The following is a 20,531-nucleotide window of genomic DNA, read 5'->3' on the forward strand; positions in this document are numbered from 1 at the left end:
TTTTATACTTTACCTAAGGTGCATAAGTCGCTTGAGGCTCCTCCAGGGAGACCTATAATTTCTGCATGTGGCTCATTATTACAACCGCTGGCCCAGTTTGTAGATCATTTCCTACAGCCATGTGTGCAGGCAAGTAACAGTTATATTAAAGATACCAGCCACTTCCTGGAGGGCCTCATCGACTTATGTGACCTTCCCGAGGATTGCATTTTAGCGTCTATGGATGTTTCGTCACTGTACACGGTGATTCCCCATGAAGGGGGAATACAAGCTGTACGTGAGGCCTTGACTGTAGGACCCTATGAGGGACCTCCTGTGGAGTTTTTATGTCAACTGATCGAACTAGTTTTGACCAAGAATCATTTTTTGTACCATGGCGGTTACTATATGCAGATATCAGGAACCGCCATGGGTTCAAATTTAGCGCCGGGGTTCGCCAATCTTTATATGGCGGCCTACGAGACGGTGCATATTTTGGGTAGACACGGTGCAAACATCCTTTATTTTAAAAGGTTCATCGATGATTTGTTTTTAATTTGGAGAGGTACTATTGAGTCCTTCCACTGCATGGTGCAGCAGTTAAATGAATTGGACAGCCCCATCCGGTTCACAGCAGTTGCTGACCGGGACAGTATGAACTTCCTGGATGTGACCGTACTAAGGAGAGGTACTCACCTGGAGTACACACTTTTCCGTAAACCGACAGATCGGAACACACTTCTGTGGTCATCAAGTCATCACCCGGATGGGTTAAAATCAAAACTGCCCATTTCGCAACTGCTGCGGGTGTATAGAAACAACTCTGAACCAGAGGCAGCCGAACGACAAATAAAGGAATGTTGTGAGAGATTTCGGGCACGAGGATATCGTGACAGAGATATACAGAATAGCCTCAGAAGGGCAAGAGAGATCCATACCTCACCTAACCTGAAGAAAAAGTGCAACTCCAATCGCATGACAGTGGTGATGAAATGCGACACCAAATTGAAAACCATGGAGAGATCCATTAAAAACAACTGGCGCATTTTGGGCACTGATCAAGTGTTTAAAGGAATTACTGAAGCACCCCCCTTGATTGCGGCACGACGCGGGCAAAATTTGAAAGATATATTAATGCGGCCTGATGTCACCCCAAGCCCGTCAACCGATAAGAGATGGTTGTTGACCAGGAAAGGTTGCTTCCGTTGCACAAGTTGCATTACGTGCCGGGGACTCATCAGTGGTTCATCTTTCCACCACCCCCATACGGGCCAAAAGATCACCCTCCAGCATCATCTGACATGTACTATGGATCATGTGGTCTATTTTCTACGCTGCCCCTGCGGCCTCCTCTACGTGGGGAAAACGATACGAACATTTCGCGAGCGTATGAATCAGCACCGGTCGTCAATTCGCTTGGCGTACGCCCACCAATTTACTGATAAACCTGTGGCAGCGCACTTCTTGAAATATAAACATCAGATTTCTGCATTAAGTTACATGATCATTGACTGGGTTCCCCCATTACTAAGAGGTGGTGACCGTGGGTTGATCCTACTCAGGAAGGAGGTGAAATGGATCCACAGACTCGACACGGTGGCCCCTAGGGGCCTAAATGAAAATAATTCTTTGTCTGTTTTCTTATGAGGTGGTCCTGGTAATTTCTGGATGGTCTGAGCAACCTTAATGACAGTGTCCTGGGAACATGTGTCTTTTTTATGTATTATGTATCTTTTTGTGTGTATTAGGATTTTTTTTGTTATATATTTTTTATTATTATTTTTGTACTTTATATTTACCACTAGGTGGCAGTACATTATGTGTGCTTTGTAGGGTCCCCTCAGGCAGTAGTAATATGCAGTTTGAGGTAATATTATCGTGTATTACTAATTTGGGGCTGCGCTAGGTAGGTTAGGCAGTTCCCCGTTTCTTGTTGATTATTAAGATGTAAAAATGGATCTGGTAATGCCCCGTTTATATCGCAATGAAACGCAAGCTTTCTAGCTGTGCGTTCCATGCGCAGGAAATGACGCGACGCTACAGTATGTGGATGTGGATGGAGCGCACGCTTTCTGGCTGTGCGTTCCACGTACAGGAAGTGACGCGGCAGTGACGTACTTCCGGGTTTGGCGCTACACGCTGGGGATATGGATGAAGTATGGAAGCTAGCCCAGGTGTGCGGCGCTTCCTATCTACCAGCGTGGCAGGCGAGTATTTTGGCGCCAGTTACTCATAAACCATGGTAATATGTTTAGGCAATAGTTGTATGTTTAACATAGGATTCAGGGCTGTTCCAGATTTTCGTATATGCTTTGGGGGAGTACACTACTACCAGAGGGGTGGATATAAGGCACACATGATGTCCTGTGGGTTATGCACTTTAGGAGGAGATAGTGGGGGCCTTGACAAAGGTCTGATTGGCAGACCGAAACGTTGGCCCTAGGCCCACTGTCATGCACTTTGCACTTTATTGGATGTGGTGATATGGAATAAAATACCTTTTTTGAAGAAAGACCGGTGAGTGTCCTCATCTCTGTGGCTGTATTGGAGAACTGGACTTGTCTGGGACCCCTGAGCTGACACCCCGGCAGTTGCCATTATATGGAGGAGAGTGTGATCCTTACCCTTGGATATATATATATATATATACACACACACACACACACACCACATGAAAAGCCTGTGTTTGTCCCTCTGCCCCTTACTCTGGAGGAGACCTCACAGTCCTAGTGCTGCCTCTGATTAAAAACCCTCACATGACTAAGCTGCTGCTGCTGTTCTCCATGGACCTGAGAAGCATGTAATGAGCTCCACCAATCAGAGCTCAGCACAAACTTCTCAGCCTCTGTTCTCTGGTGCAAAGTGTCATGGGACTTAGTCAACTCCCATAAATGCACTGCACACTTGTGCAATCAGTGTGCCTTGGCTCCCGATGCTCAGCACCATAAATCATTGTCACATTGGCAGATAGGTGAAGCTGCAGCACTACCCCACCCATGCACAAAACCTTTAGCTAAAAAAAACAAATAAAAACTTAAATTTTTTTTTTTTTTAAATACATGACAACCACAGGGGGCCCCTAGCTAGAGGGGGGCCCAGGGGCACTGACCCCTTGTGCCTCCATTATAATCCGGCCCTGTGTTGCACATCATGCTGGGAACTGGAGTTACCCAACACCTGGAGCCACATAACTACCACACCACTAATGTCGGATATCTCATTGGATGTACTGTTATGTCAATTATTCAAGGGGTGAGGCATGGCCACACTCAAAAAAACCACCAAGGGGACCCTTGTTCCTGGAGAAGGACAGGACACACCTCATGGTCGCCCTGCAGTGATATGTTGCAACTAATGTTGATGTTGGATACACATATGTGGTTGTTGTGATTGTTTATGTGTAGAAATGTGTAGGTCAACATTAGACACATTATTTACTTACGGCTACTTGAGCCATCCTGGTCCCCGCTGGTTGGCTGTGCGGTGGTTGGGGGGGTCAGGAGCAAGGGGGATGGGATGGGAATTTGGATAGAGGTAGTGGGTGTGAGTGGGGATTGGAGAGGTTTGGGGGTGGGTGGTGGAGAGGTGTAGGGGGGTTGGAAATGGGGTGGGGAGGGGGTGGGGGTAGGGGTGTGGGTGGGGGTGGGGGTAGGGGTGTGGGTGGGGGTAGGGGTGTGGGTGGGGGTGGGGGTTGGGGAGGGGGTGGGGGTGGGGGTTGGGGAGGGGGTGGGGGAAGGGGATGGGGAAATTGTGTGGGCCCCAGCTTGAGCCATTGTCTCGGCCTCCTCTTCCTCCTCCTCCTCTTCCTCCTCCTCTTCTTCCTCCTCCTCTTCCTCCTTCTCTTCTTCCTCCTCCTCTTCCTCCTCCTCCTCCTCTTCCTCCTTCTCTTCTTCCTCCTCCTCTTCTTCCTCCTCCTCCTCTTCCTCCTCCTCGTCTGGCTGCTCCATGGCTGCCTGCTCCATGGCTGCCTGGTCCCGGGCTGCCTGCTCCCTGGCTGCCATGCGTGCCCTTGCCCGTGCTGAAATGTTCATGTTGATGGCATAGAAATCGAAGATTGGGTTTCATAAAAAAGGGGGAAAGAAAAAATCACATTAGTCATGCTCATAACCTTCCAAATTATCATTGCTGTTATATTTCAGACATTTATCATGCAAACTAATTGATATGCTACACCCAAAAACTGAGCAACAACTTAACCCCCCCTATACACCCCCTATACACCCATATACACCCCCTATACACCCCTATACACCCCCTATACACCCATATACACCCCCTATACACCCCATATCCCCCCATATACACCCCCTATACACCCCCATACACCCATATACACCCCCTATACACCCCCTATACACCCCCTATACACCCCCTATACACCCATATACACCCCCTATACACCCCATATCCCCCCATATACACCCCCTATACACCCCATATCCCCCCCATATACACCCCATATCCCCCCATATACCCCCCCTATACACCCCCTATACACCCATATACACCCCCTATACACCCCCTATACACCCCCTATACACCCCCTATACACCCCTATACACCCCCTATACACCCCCTATACACCCATATACACCCCCTATACACCCCATATCCCCCCCATATACACTCCCTATACACCCCATATCCCCCCCATAAACACCCCATATCCCCCCCATATACACCCATATACCCCCCTATACACCCCCTATACACCCCCTATACACCCATATACACCCCCTATACACCCCCTATACACCCCCTATACACACATATACACCCACATACTCAGGAACATATTTATAAAAAGTACAGAAAACATTAGCTAAAAAACGCAGACATACTAGTAATCAAAACTTACATCGGGCAATATGGCGGCGAAGGGTGCAGAGCAAAACTGGCTGCCGCCGGCGCAGGTTAGACCAGCGCCGCTCAACTTGCCCCAGGCTTCTGCGGACGCCGGTCGTCGAGTATATTAGGCGGCGGGCAGCAGTATACGCCCGCCGCTTGTCCATGTTGCTGACATAAGGGCCCCTGGGCCCCAGGTGACGGTCCATTACGTCAACCAGGGCCAACAGCTCCTGGGTCGTAAACGGCCTAGCCCTGGTAGTAGTCATAGTGCCAATGGCGCAGTTAATAATTGCAGGTACATATATCACTTTTGGTGCTTGCTGATTGGTGTAAAAAATTGTTTGTTTGGTATTAACTTTATTAATCCCTCTTACATTAACAAACTGGATGCGAATAGAAACTTACGCGGACCGTCCCGATATACACACACCATAACCAACAGCATGCATTCAATGTATAGAGAGGAACTGTATATACAGTGTGCGGAAAATAATACACGCAACCCTCTACTTCTAACTACGCTGCTTAAAGGGGGCACGATACACCCATTTCCATGGAGAGGAGTACTGTATTTACAGTGTGCGGAAAATAATACACGCAACCCTCTACTTCTAACTACGCTGCTTAAAGGGGGCACGATACACCGATTTCCATGGAGAGGAGTACTGTATTTACAGTGTGCGGAAAATAATACACGCAACCATCTACTTATAACTACGCTGCTTAAAGGGCCACAATGCAACATGTTGCTGTATGACAATTTCATACACATTACTTATGTAAGGAAAGCATTGTAACGTGATGTTTTGAAATGTGACTCACAAAGCATACACGAACTCCAACAGATACCAGCTGACAACACTCATCATTGGAATGACAGGTGCACACATTTCACGATGTAGCCCACAATGCTCCACAACCTGTGTATGTGCATATACAGGTGATTGATCAGGTGCGTTGAGACCTGCGTAATTTAAGCGGGAATTATCGGCGGGAAATAACGGCGTAAATGAGCAAATACATTGCGGAGAAAAATATACGCCCCCTTGTTCATGGCGGGAGATTAACATATAAATATTCAGTCAGATGCAGGCCACAATTGCTGCAAACATGTCTAGTTCAGACGATTCCGCAGCTGAGGACGCTCTCCAGAGAGCCAGAGCAGAATCCTTGCTGGAAAGGTTGAGGCAGAGGGAGCAGGAGAGGACAAGGAGGAGCCAAGACCAAGCGGGCCCCTCAGTAACAGGCCCTGTTCAACCTCCACCAGCTCCACAAGGGCCAAGCAACCAGCCAGAACAAGAGGTTGCATCTCTCCAAACAGGTGTGACCCAGCAGGTGCATGGTGAGAGAACTGGGGCCACCAGAAAATGAGCTGCAACATCTAGGGTGAGGACTGAGCAGGATACCACCACCAGAAAGAGAAACTCTGCATTTGTAGAGGCCGAAATGCGAATTCTAGTGCCCAGGGCACGCAAATGGATTGAATTGGCAACCAGGAAGCCGGGTGCCAGAGCAAGGAGAAACCTTTGGGAGAAGATCACAGAGGAAGTGAACCAGGTGGCACCAGTGGTCAGAAATTGGGACGCGGTGAAGAAAAGGTTAGTGTGTTTGTCAGGGCTATTTTTCAGCAGGCTCCAGCAGGAACTGAGGCCCTTATTCTAGTTCACTCTTTCTGGCCAAATATTTATTAGATGGACAAAACCATGTGCACTGCAGGTGCCCTGGTCTTTGTCCCCCTGATGTCATATGTGTGTACATATGTTACATGTATGTTTTGAGACTAATAGAAAGGTGTGTTTGTAGATAGTGCTACACTTCAATGTCACATGTGAACACAACCATGTCTAATAACCCACATTGATATATGAAACATGCACCATTGGTGTGATGTGAGGTTATGGGCACAGTTCTGCTCATGTGAAGTATGTGATGGGACAAGAGAAAGTGTGTTTTTGAAAGAGTTGTTGTAACATGTTCCATATGATGCTACTGAAACAAGAATGACCAAACTGTGCACATGTAGCTGGTGAGAAACTACACATCCCAGTATGCCATTCCATAGTTAAATTACTCCATAATAACCACATTGTCAAGCTATGGTGGAATGTGTAGTTTCACACCAGGTGGAGGTGCATAATTTGGCCATGGTTGATGTCATTTCTGCATAGTGATGTATGTATGTGCATTTAGTGGCCTAATGAATGAGATGAGACACTGAAATGCCTCCTAATTGAGACATGAATGTGTGTGTGGGACACATATGGCAAAAAAACATAAGATCACCCACACTAGGAAATGTCACGTAGCTAGGGGTACCACATAGTCCCTTTAATTCCGGACACATATTAATTACACAGGTTCTGTGGCTGGCTGACTTCAAGACTCCACTTCACCTAATTTTAAACTGCCACAGAACCTGTGTAATTAACATGTGTCCGGAATTTAAGGGACTAGGTGGTAACCCTACACGTAGCACAGTGGTGCACATATCTCATGGTGATATTTGTATTTTTAAACTTGTAGGTGGACTGACTTCAAAACGGCAATGAAGAGGAAGATGACTGACCGGTACAACCACAGCATGTCCACCGGGAGAGGTCCTATGCCCGACCATTTGGAGTATACCCCCCTGGAGCAGGACTCCTTGGACGTGATTGATGTGGGGGAGGTCAGGGGGATCTCCAATATGGACAGTGAGCTCCCGGCGGAGGTCTTTGCTGCTGCTTTTGATGGTAAGTCACAGTAATGCATTGTATTTAGAAAGATATTTTTTATTGCGTATGTGATGGTGACATTGTTTTCAATTCTTATCCTAGAAGAAGCAGAAACCCAGGATGTACCGGCAGCATCTTCCTCTGCAGAGCCACAGGTGGAGCAAGTGGTCCATCCTCCACCAAGAAGACACCCCCAGCCCCAGCCACAGGAGACATGGGAAGAGAGCATGATGGTGACGCTGGAGAGGATCGAGCAGCAAGGGGTGGATGCTGCGATCCGTCAGCAGCAGGTGGGGGAATTTCTGGCGGAGTGGAAGGCCACAAACAGGCTGCAGTGTGAGGCCTTGAACTCTGAACGACACTCTGGCGGCTGGCATAGTAAGCATTGGCCAACACCTCAGCCGCCAGAATGAACTTCTTGCGGAGCAGCTGTCCACCGCCAGGTCCCTAAGGGACAATCCCCCATCTGCTGCCCCACCCCAAGCTGCTCCCCAACCTTCCACCTCTGCTGACCCTCCTGTGTCGACTAGGGGAAGACGCCGCAAGGCAGCTGAGCCAAAGGCCCCTGTCCCCAAGGCCCCATCTAAAAGGGGGAAAAAAGGGCCCAAATAATGAACCCTGGTTCACTTCCTCTGTGGTTGGACCCCAAATGTTTAAATTGCACTGGACATCCGCTTCCTGAGTTGGCCATCTATCCATTTGCGTGCCATGGGCATGAAAGTTCGTATTTTGACCTCTACAAATGCAGGATAAATTTGTGGTGGTGTGTATCTTGCTTAGTATTCACCCTGGTTGTTGCAGTACGTATTCTGGTGTCCCCATTTCTTTCACCATTGCATTTGCAGGGTAACACATGTTTGGAGATATGCAACCTCTTGTTCTGGCTGTTTTATTATTTGTGTGTCTATTTTATTTGTTTATTTGATTTCTCACATTAAAGTGTGAAATAAGCTGTGATGCTGAACAGCAAATAAATTTATTTTACAAATTAAATCAAAATTGTGGTATGTGTCATTTCTTGTGTGAAAAAAATACTAGATTTATGTGTACTTACTGACCAGGGTATTTTTGAACATTTGTGGAACTGTGGTAGAAGTTTCCCATGTGTAACCCTCTCCATGGCCATTCCCATGTTCCTATCAGTGGCAAACGCAGGATTTTCAGAAGGGGGTTTCCAGAGGGGCGGAGTAAAGCACGGAGATGGACACTTAGGTGACCCAGTATATGCCGGGTCAGTTAAATTATTATAGATAGACCAAATTTATAAAAATAATAATAATAATTATACACACACACACACATATATATATATATATATATATATTATAAAAGCAGTGTAGACCCCTGGGCATAGCAATGTATTGGGGCCCCTACCGATCCTCCAGCAGTAGGGGTGGGGGAAGCTTTGATGTCCCGCGGGTGGTAGGGGGTATTATATCAAACGCTCAGCATGTAGGGCCTGGATCAGTAATTTCCACTAATTACCCCTTTACTGCACAGATGGTGGGAGATGGGGTGGGAGAAGGGGGCATTGGGCTGAATGAAGGGGCCCTGATACTGTACATAACTTCCAGGGTGGTAGAGGATGTTTAATATGCAGAGGAGAGGTGTATAGTGGAGTGGGCTTATTATTCATAATTTTCTGGTGTTAGGATAGCTTGCTTGACTGCAGATATCTCCAGTTCCCAAAAATAGATTTCTTAGATTTTAATGGAAATAAAACTAGAGAATCCCACCTACCAAATGCTATTGGGTACTAGGGAATCAAAGTTCAGGAGGCAGAGCAATCCGCCAACAAGAATATAAAACTACATACCAGATGTGTAGAGCTGGAGCAGTAACCAGCTGCTGGAAGGCTAATATCTCTGGTTCTGGAAACAGTAGAGACAAGCTTCTAGTGTCAATCAAAGGGGGAGAGTCCCAGCTTTTGGAATATACCCTCATCAAAGCTCCAAGTCAGACAGAACCTGAAATATCTGACTGGGAATAGCAATTAACAGGCTTGGATGGGGACCACTGCTTTGAAGTCAGATATCTCCGGTTCCCAATGGCCGATTTTCAAAATTCTTGTACCCATGGAAAGAGGGGACCCTCAGCTTTCAGCCTAGGGTCCTTACACTCCTGGGGGGGTTTCTGGGTACTCAGAAACCCCCCCTGCGTGCGCTAATGCCTATCCAACTTTTCCCTGCTAATTAGTTTGTGTCAGCACATGTGCAGAGCAACTTAATAGGTGAGAAAGCAGTTTGTGTGCAGGTGAGGTAGCTCCTACAGTAGTAGGTAAAAGCAGGTCCAGAACAATGCTTTCCTCATGGAGTGGGTGAGGCAGACAAACAAGGGTGAAAAGGTACATTTGTGTAGGAATGCATATGTGTCCTCCCTAAAAAAAGATGTGTGAATGGGCCAAACATGATAAAATAGCTTGTGAACAAACATGCATAACTTTTTAAATATATATATGATTTTACAGTGTCATAAGCAGATGTAGGAATCCTTTGTTAGAGAGATGAGAGTGCAATAATGTGATTGGTGGCATCTTACATCCAGAGTGTAGTCAAATCCAAATCATAGCAGATGAGATAGTGGTACAGGTCATTATTTTGGGTACTATACAAGATTGTGTGCAAAATAGTGGTCATGGGCTTAAAACATTGCTGAAACATCCTTTGTAGGTGTTAGATGTGGTTTATGTTATTGTATCCTAAATACAAAACCTATGTTAGTATTAGAGTGAACACGTTGACACATGTCGACTTGTGTAGGATGAGTGTGCTACTGTGTAAAGTCTATGAAAGCACGTAGTGAATGTGTGTAACTGTTTAGCAAATACCTACCTTAGCGTATATAAGCAGGTCCGTAAGCGTTGTTCAGTGGTCGCGCCTGCGCATTAGCGAATCTGCACATGCGCAGATCATGAAAAACCCCGGAACGTACGCCTACGGCCCGGCCGCACCAACCAGAATAAGGCCCATAATCCTTCTTAGATGGGCAAAACCATGTGCACTGCAGGTGGGGCAGGTGTTACTTGTGCAGAGAGAATTAGATTTGGGTGGGGTTTTACTTCAAAGTGAGATCTATATTGCAGTGTAAAAATAAAGCAGTCAGTATTTTCCCTGCACAGAAACATAATTACTCACCCAAATCTAATTCTCTCTGCACATGTTACATCTGCCCCCCCTGCAGTGCACATGGTTTTGTCCATCTAAGAAGGATTTTGTCAGAAAGAATGAACCAAAATAAGGCCCTTAGTTCTTATCTGCCTCTACCTCCAATCCCTGACTTCACAGCTCCCTCTCTCCATATCCAGCAAGTTTAAAACAGATTATTTTGCTTTCACTTTCTGTTCAGGAGTAATTTGGTCCATCGGGTGGCCTCTAGTGGTCACTGGCGGTACTTCACTTCACAGAGTTGATGCATACTGTAGTTATCCTTTTTATATATATATATATATATATATATATATATATATATATATATATATATATATATATATATATATAGATGATGGGATCCTCCTCAATACCTTATATTGCAGCACTCCTCAACGTGCGTTTAGTTGCTACAATTCTGCATCCTATAGGGGGCTCCCCTTTAGTTCATAATTCTCCTGCTGCCCTGCGTTGCACTCCTAATCTCCCAGATACTTCAGATATTGCAAGTGGTGCCACCAAGGAGTTTCTTTGCAAGGACAGTGATTTTCTTTAATCACTGTGATTTGCTATAGCTGCTCAGGAGCCCCTGCTGATGACTTCCATTATCCCCCTTGTGGGAACCCCCTGACAGGAGACAGAGACAGCACATGATCACATAGGGTCTTCTGTGCTGATGTGCACTGACCATAGCATGCTGCTGCTTTTGCTGCTAGTGAGTGACTTAGGGTAAAGGCTTCTAGTAACCTTTCTTTAGTTAGACACATTTGTTTTATTATATGATCTGGTGCCCATAATTATCTGGCAAATGCTATAATGGTATGGAAAACATCACATCCAATAAATATATGTAGTGCCTACAAGTTGCAGATGGTCCAATGTTCACAATATAATATAATTTACTACACTGAAAACATACTTATATACATAGGGATGAATTCACATTAGGTAAAATTGCATTTGGAATTTATAGCATTTATTGTATACTGCGCGAGTATATGTGTGTGAATATAATTCAGAATGTATTTAGAATGTAAGCTCTCACGAGCAGGGCACTCTCTTCTCATGTGATTTTCTTAGAATATATATATCCCTGCCACCCTAATAATTGCCTTAGTGTCCTGTCTCATAGTTACATATTTACATAGTAGGTAAGGCTGAAAAAAGACTTGCGTCCATCTAGTTCAACCTGGTATAGATATCCATTGCTGATTTGGTAGGTTCTGGTATTTTACAGACAAATTATATTTCTTATTTGTACCCATGGATGTTTTTCTCCAGTAAATGTTTGTCCATTTTTGCCTTGAACGCATTTAATGAGCCAGCCGTTACCACCTCTCTGGGAAGAGAGTTCCAGAGTTTGACTGTTCTGACCGTAAAGAAATTCTTTCTACTAGCTGAATGAAATCTTTTTTCTTCTAATCTATACTCATGCCCTCGCGTCCTAGATTCCTTTCTAGTAGAAAAGAGGGTGTGTGACAGTTCCTTATATTGGCCCTTGATATACTTGTACATGTTGAGCATGTCCCCCCTTAAACGTCTCTTTTCTAAGGTAAATAGTCCCAAATTGCTTAATCTCTCCCCGTAGCTTAAATTCTCCATTCCCCTAATAAGCTTTGTTACTCGCCTTTGGACTTTTTCTAATTCTATGATGTCTTTTTATAGTGTGGGTCTCCTGATGGAACGGTCTTTATTTACCATGTACTAAATTGCCTTGTGTGCTGTAGTTCTTTTATTTCTTGTTTTTTGTATTGCTCATTACTGTATTGCTGCACAACTCCATATTGCAGATATCAATATTTTGCATCAATAATTGCTAAACTTCCCAAAATATATTGTTACTAATGTTATGCAGTGCCAGATTAAGGTCCATATGGGCCTGGAGCTGAAATTTACAAAGGGCCTAAACCCCATACTGTCTAAAGCAGTGATTTTCAACCTTTTTACCTTGGGGCACACTAAATAAGATTTTCAAATTGCCAAGGCACACCATGAGAAAAATCCAAACCTATTGGCCTCCATATAAAAAACAATCATACTGGTCCCCACAGGTAACAAAAATAAAATACATTGGCCCTTTACATGAAAAAAAGAGACCAGTAAATAACAGTTGAACTGGTGGTGGCTATAAACTGGTTTGGGCATCTCTAGATCTGGGGGGCACACTTGGGAGCAGCTCAAGGCACACTAGTGTGCCACGGCACAGTGGTTGAAAAACACTGGTCAAAAGGAACATAAGACAAACACGTGTGGCGAAAAAAGGGGTGTGGTATCACAAGGAAGGGGCATGGTCACACATTAGTACCCCCAATTCAAATTATTATTAGTAATACAATCTGTTTGTCAACAGAATTTGCTGTGCTAGATAAGAAAATGTTCATAAATAAATGACAGGGCACATACAGAGTAGTGCCCCTTATTTACATTATTCCACACAGTACTGCCCCATAATCACAACATGCTACACAGTAGTGCCCCTTATACACAGTGCTTATCTTAGCAATTCCACTTATACACATATTGATGCCTCCGGTAGCAGAGCCACTTACAGTATATGCATATTAATGCCATGGGTAGCAGTTCCCATTATACACATATTAATGTCTGTGGTAGCCATGTCACTTATACTGTAATAATGGCCACAGTAGCAGTGCCGCTTATACTCAGAATAATGTCCACTATAGCAGTGCCGCTGATATACATAATAAATGCCCACAATAGCAGTAACACTTATAGAAATAACAAATGCCCACGGTAGCAGTGCTGCTTACTTACATAAACAATAATGTGTTTTTTGACACATTTCCTTGCATTACCAATGGGATGCGGGTAGCACCCCTGGGGTGAAGAGCGCTGCATATCGATGATCCTGAATCAGGGCGATAGTCCCAGCACTAGACAAGGTGAGCTGGTGAAGGTGGAACCAAATGAACAGTTTTTCCTGTGCTAGTTAATGTTAACCCCTGCTTACTGTATATGCACACTACACAAACTTACAGCACACAAACACAGCCCTACATATGGCAGTACACACTACACACACATACACACATACAGTACACACATGATAGCAAATATAGAAACACTCACACAATACACACACATACAGCACACACATTCAATACATTCATTGTATAAGTGGCATTACAGTGTGCGGCATATAGTGTAAGTGCCATTATGGTGCATGGCGTATAGCGCAAGGGGCATTACGGTGTGTGGCGTATAGTGCAATTGGCATTACAGTGTGTGGTGTATAGTGTAAATTACATTATGGTGTGTGGCATATAGTGTAAATGGCATTCTAGTGTGCGGCGTATAGTGTATGGGCATTACAGTGTGTGGCGTATAGTGTATGGGCATTACAGTGTGCGGTGTATAGTGTATGGGCATTACGGTGTGCAGCTTATAGTGTAAGTGACATTGCAGTGAATGGCGTATAGTGTAGGGGGCATTACAGTGCGGCATATAATGCAAGTGCATTGCAATGTGTGGTGTAATGTGTAAGGAGCTTTATGAGGGAATGGAGTGCCAGAAACAATTTTGACTGGGGGGAGACAAATTTATAGTTATGCCACTGTGGATTCCCCCCTGTTCGCAAGTGCCGAGTAAGTCGAGACTTATTACTCGTCGCTGTGAAGGCCGTGAGGAGAAGGAGGCAGCTGATGATGGCACTCCCAGAAAAAACTGAATTACCACCCCCAAATGGTCGCAGGGTGTCAATCAACCTGCGTATGGGCAGAGAAGGCTAGCCTGGGCTAGTGTACAATGCACATGCACGGTTGCCTGATAATCGTAAGGGATGCGTGTACGTCTGAATCAGGCCCATAGTTAAAACTGGCTGCATGCTCTTCAGGGGGAAATGGCATAGTCAAGATCAGCCATAGGCAATATATAGCAATATATGCTATTTAATAGCCACAGCTCAGAGATCATATGTATGTGTGCTGTTTGATGTTATACCCCACATTGCTTGTATAGCAGCACTCCTCATAGTGCCTATGGAATAAGTAATGTAATGGTCATATCTACAGTATGTATATAGCATGATCACAGAGCCGTAGAAAATATTGACTTTTCTGTTTTTCTGTTAAATCTGCACTATATTGATACCTCACATGGAAATGTGGGGCGATTCAGGCCTGTTCGCTAGGCTATGTATATTAGCAGCCTCGCATGTAGGTAAATGCTGCCCGCTGCCCCATTGACACTCGTCCCCCCGCCACCCGGATTCGCTCTCTAGCATGTGAGTGGATACATTCACGTCCACTCGCATGCGGCCGCGCAGGGCGGAATAAATCGATGGTCGCTCACCATCAAATGATTATTTTTCCCCTTCGCAGATAAAAGTCAGTCTAAACTGATCCTGGATGGAGATGGTTGAATTTGGGGCGGGGGCTGAGATCATGTGATGTCAGCCGCCCGGCCCAAGCAAGCATCTATAGGCCTGGGTGTTCCCTTGCTTCATACTCCTGTCCTCCCATCCCCATTTGGGGACCAAATTCGGCCTGCCGGGAGGCTCCTGAAAAATCTGGTGCCCCTCCCGGATACCGCCAGACCCCACTGTAGCTCCCCCGGAGGCAGCGCTAAATTGCTGCGATTCACTGCTTTTTGGGGGTGGGGTCAAATATGTAAATTGCGCCCTTTAAGCCCCCGAAGAGCCGCAAATTGAGGGATTAGCATTACTGGGACAGGGCTTGATGACGTCTACATCAGGTCTTGCCCCCAGACGTGCTGCTGACAGTTCTCCCGGGGCGGAGACTTTAAAAGTAGACAAGTATGGAGACACCCGGTGTTTCTTATGGAAAAGCAAGCTGCATTTTACATAACTAGGTGATTCATCGCGCCCTACGGGCGCTCTTCACACCGTCGTAAGGGGCTGCGCCCCCTTAATTTGTGAACATTTGCATATGAGAAAGATGGTTAGAATTGTATGAAAGATGGCCTGTATTGCAACTTGAGTTATAGGTGAAATGTGTTAAATAGAGAGCATATGATGTGGAAGGGGGTGTGTATTGTATTGTTTGTTTAATTAAAAAGCGGTTACAGAGTAAGATGTACATTGATAGTGTGGATGGTACAGTGACATTTGTGGGTGTGGGGGGGGGGGGCTGTGTGTGCGTGTTGTTTAGGTGTGTGTGTGCAATAGTATAGTAGGGTGTTTCTGAGTCAGCGACTCCCCACTGGCGGAGGTCACGACACAGGAAAACAGGAGGCTGGGTAGTGATAGGGGTGTGTGGGCATAAGGGGGACTAAAGAGGAGGGTGGGAGATACTGTGCAGCTTCTGCCAGTGGGTGAGGGGCCAGCGTGGCAGTACAGGAGTACAGGTGGCCCTTAGTCAGTGTCTCCTCCTACTGGGTGGGAGTTCGGGTGCATGAGAGCAGGAGGCTGGGCTATGAGGCATGATAGGGGCATGTGGGCAAAACAGCGCCAGCGACTCCCCAGTGGTGGAAGTTATGGTTCAGGAGAGCAGGAAGCTGGGTAGTGATAGGGGTGTGTGAGTATACGGGGGACTAAAGAGGGGCTTAGGGGTGCTGCCGTGGGTGGATGCCATGAATTGCGGGAGGGGGGGGTCGCGGGGGGTGGGTGGGTACCGCGAATTGTGTGAGGGGGGCGCGGGGGGTTGCAGTGAATCGCGGGAGGGTGGGTCGCGGGGGCGGGGGGTTGCCGCAATGACAGGAGGAGGGGTCAGGAGTGGGGAATCGCGGTAGGGGGGTCGTGGGGGGCACCGTGAACTGCGGGAGGGGGGCCCGGGGGGTTGGCGCGAATCGTGGGAGGGGGGGTCGCGGGGTGCCGCAATCCCAGGAGGGGGGGGGGTTTCACGGGGTGGGGCAGTGAATCTCAGGAGTCATCGGGGGTGCCGCAAATTGCGGGGGGTATGCTGCAAATCGTGGGAGGGGGGTCGCGGGGGGTGCCGCGAATCGCCACAAGAAAAAATCAACACAGAAAGTTCAACAGATGTAAATGTTGACATAAGTGTGGCACTTCATCGGTGTCCATGTCGACACATGAGAATGAATATGAAAACATAAAAAAAATAAAAAAAATCTTCAAAAACTCATGTCAACCTTTTTCATTGTCGACCATAGCCGTGCCAGTGTTTTGCATGTGCCATTTAATCCTGGGGTTGCCGTGAATCGCGCGCGGGGGTGGGGGGAGGGAGGAGGTGAGGGGTGTCCACGAATCACGGGAGGAGGGGTCGTGGGTGGATGCCGTGAATTGCGGGAGGGGGGGTCGCAGGGGGGGGGTGTGTGGGTGCCGCGAATTGTGGGAGGGGGGGCGCGGGGGGTTGCAGTGAATCGCGGGAGGGTGGGTCGCGGGAGGTTGCCGCAATGACAGGAGGGGGGTCAGGGGTGGGGAATCGCGGTAGGGGGGGTCGTGGGGGGCACCGTGAACTGCGGGAGGGGGGACCCGGGGGGTTGGCGTGAATCGTGGGAGGGGGGGTCGCGGGGTGCCGCGAATCGCAGGAGGGGGGGTGTCACGGGGTGGGGACGCGAATCGCGGGAGTCACCGAGGGTGCCGCGAATTGCGGGGGGGTGTGCTGCAAATCGCGGGAGGGGGGTCGCGGGGGGTGCCGTGAATTGCCACAAGAAAAAATCAACACAGAAAGGTCAACACATGTAAATGTTGACATAAGTGTGGCACTTCATTGGTGTCCATGTCAACACATGAGAATGAATATGAAAACATTGAAAAAGTGAAAAATAAATCTTGTCAACCTTTTTCATTGTCGACCATAGCCATGTCAGTGTTTTGCATGTGCCATTTAATCGTGCGGATGCCGTGAATGGGGGGGAGGGAGGGAGGTGCATACCTCCCAACATGACCCTCTCCAGGAGGGACACATTGCTCTGTTTCTGGACTTTCTTCTTAATTTATGGATTACCATCACCTGTGCTTAAACACCTTTCTTATCAATTACCCTGTTTAAAACAGGTGATGACAATCATAAATTAAGATGGAAGTCCACAACCCAGCGTTACAGCTCCAGACACACTTTGAGTGACAGATGTAGCCAAATATATAAGAGATATTGCACACTTGAAATAGATACATCGATATTTTTTGTTCTGTATATGTAGCTTGTTTTGATAGTAAATGTAAATATATTCTAAAACCAAAATCGTCCATAATAATAAATACTGACAAGGGCAGGTGTAATAATGCTAGCTCTCTGGTGGTCAGGATAGGAAGACTCCTCTGAACAGGACAGTCTTGCAGGATTTATTAATAATTATGGGCGAGTCCAGCGCATTCCCCGCTGTGCGTGCACAGTAAAGGAGCTGCTATCTCTAGACACTGATTACTGCAGTGTGTCACTAGCAGACTGGGATGCCCCATGGGGAAAACTCATTTCTCAAATCAGTAAAAACACTATCATCCAATTAGATGATAAACAGTTGCCATTAGCAGCTATTTAACATCTTATTTGCATGTTTAAATTCTCCTCTTATCACATTTCTCAGAGCTGTGATCACAAATCCAGGCTGTATGCAGGAGAATAATCTACATTAACGTAATTAGTCAGCCCAGATATAAAATGATGGCTTCTCATTCTGCCATGTCCATTCACTTTGAGCTGTGACTGTTTGACTTTCACTTTCAGCTGTGACCATTTTCAGCCCACAAACTCACCCCCCCCCCCCCCAGTCCCTATCCTCCAGTCTCTGTCTTCAAAGCTCCCTCTCTCCTTATGCAGAAAATTTGAAACAGATAAGCGCCCCTGCAAAGATTGCTTTCACTTTCTGTTATGACGTGTTTTTGCACACAAAGGAGTCATTTGATCCGTTAGTAGCCTCTAGTGGTCCGTGGCGGCACTTCACCTCATAGAGGTGAGGAGTGGTTAGCCTTTTATATCTATAGATTCTTTGTGGGTTTTTTTTTTTTTTTTTTTTTTTATCTGCCATTATGAAAGCTGCTGGTAACCTATTGTACTACTGATCCTTCAGGAACAACAGGAATAAATCAGATTACTTTCAGGTTTTTAACATGAGCATGGTGGATTTACATGGTGGCACAGGTGGTGTTGTTGTCTATTGCATGTACTGTACATAAATACATAATGGCAAATATCTCATACTTGCCTACTTTTAAAAAAGAGATTCAGGGAGATTATAGTTGGTAGTAGAATTTTGCCCAGCGCCCCATTGAAGGGGCGTGTTGTGCTCTGCTCCATCCAAAGGGCGTGTCTAGTTCCATATATGGAGAGATTGTGAAAAGAGATTGTAAACGTGGCACCTAGAATCGTGGGTGTGTACTGCTACATCTGAGGGGAATCTTTTAAAATGACTTATATCCAAATGTAGATGAGCCCCAAAGCAGTTAGTAAGAGCTACTATACTTGGTAATGTGCTGGGAAATGGTGCTGATGATTCAATGTAAATGTATCTATCTCTCATTCAATGTAAATGTATCTATCTCACATTCCTTTTCCCCAAATAATGTAACAGTGTAATGTGGGCTAGGTGTAATGTGAGCTAGGTGAAATGAGGGAGATTGCTAGACTAATGAGGGAGAGAGGGAGATTGCTGCTATTTCAGGGAGTCTCCTGCAGAATGCAGGAGGGTAGGCAGCTATGAAATATCTACTTAACATATTTTCAATCCATACAAAAGATCGCTTCTGTCTATTAGGCAGACGACGTCTGTATTGTGTCACAGCGTGCAAATACTGCCATACTGTACTTCATGCTATTTTTGCATGAATGACAATTTCTGTTGCCAGCTTTATATACTTTAGAAATGTTAATGCTATACAGTCGACACTATTAAGGTCAACATACATGGTGTCGATCACTGAAGGTCGACATGCCCTAGGGTGACAAATGAAAAAGGTGGACAGGGTCAAAAGGTGGACACAAGCATTAGGTTGACATTGGAAAGGTCGACATGGGTTTTTCTGGGGGGTTTTGAGCGACATTTGCCGACAGGCAGTATTTCATGCCTTACCATCGACTTGGGTGTGGAGGGAGAATCTAATAGGGAAGCCCAAAGCATTGAGCCTGTGCACTTTTTCGGTGTCCATGTCGACGGTGTTGACATCTGGGACAAAAAATGGTGAAAACCCCATGTCGATCTTTTAACTGTCGACCTTCCCAATGTCGACCTTATGCTTGTGTTGACCCTTTGATCCTGTTCACCTTAGGCATGTCGACCTTTTTCATGTGTCGACATAATGCCAGTCCAACATCAATGTATTTGGACCTTAATGTGTGTCGACATAATGCCTGTCCACCTCCAATGTATGTGGACCTTAATTTGGTGGACCCAATGACCTATACCCATGTAAATGACATGGCGTCTGCCCATAACTGTATAAGCAGAGAGATACATGAGGATTATATATGTGTAATGTACATGATCCTGCACCTGTTGCACACTGATTATCACGTCTGCTTCCCAGATTTGAACTCTTTCCACCAAACGTCCAAATGGATTGATGATGTCAGAACAGAACGAGGAAGTGATGTCATCATTATGCTTGTTGGAAACAAGACGGATCTTGCCGACAAAAGGTAGGAACAAAGTTAAAAGTTATGTACTAGTAGCAAAATATCACAGAGAACATTCAGTTTTATTACTGTGTGTCTTCATACATACAGCTGTAAAATGTGCATCTGCGGAAAACGGGCGCGTCTTTGACTAAACCACGTGGATTGGAGAGTTTCTCAATGAACCACTTGTTTTTTGACTGTGCTGAATTTTCCAACACACGAAGATCATCATGGGGATTGAGAATTGTTGAAAAGTGCAAATGTTTCCGACTGTCGGAAACATTGGTACAGACTGAAAACCCGATACCCCCTAAATCAATATTGTGTTTCAGGAGCTGTACACCACATTTAGG

The 20,531-nt window shown here is 46.0% G+C and overlaps 1 protein-coding gene across 1 annotated transcript in view; it reads left to right on the plus strand.

Moving 5' to 3' along the window:
* The window catches only part of RAB6B (RAB6B, member RAS oncogene family), a 57,432-nt gene that overhangs the window by 20,855 nt on the left and 16,046 nt on the right, over positions 1-20,531 (plus strand). Inside the window, exon 5 of the mRNA XM_083178396.1 lies at positions 20,088-20,199. Coding sequence (XP_083034522.1) covers positions 20,088-20,199 — 112 coding nt within the window. The remainder of the gene's footprint in view (positions 1-20,087; positions 20,200-20,531) is intronic.

Source organism: Crinia signifera, chromosome 3 (assembly GCF_055691185.1).
Source record: "Crinia signifera chromosome 3, ASM5569118v1, whole genome shotgun sequence".
NCBI lineage: Eukaryota > Metazoa > Chordata > Amphibia > Anura > Myobatrachidae > Crinia > Crinia signifera.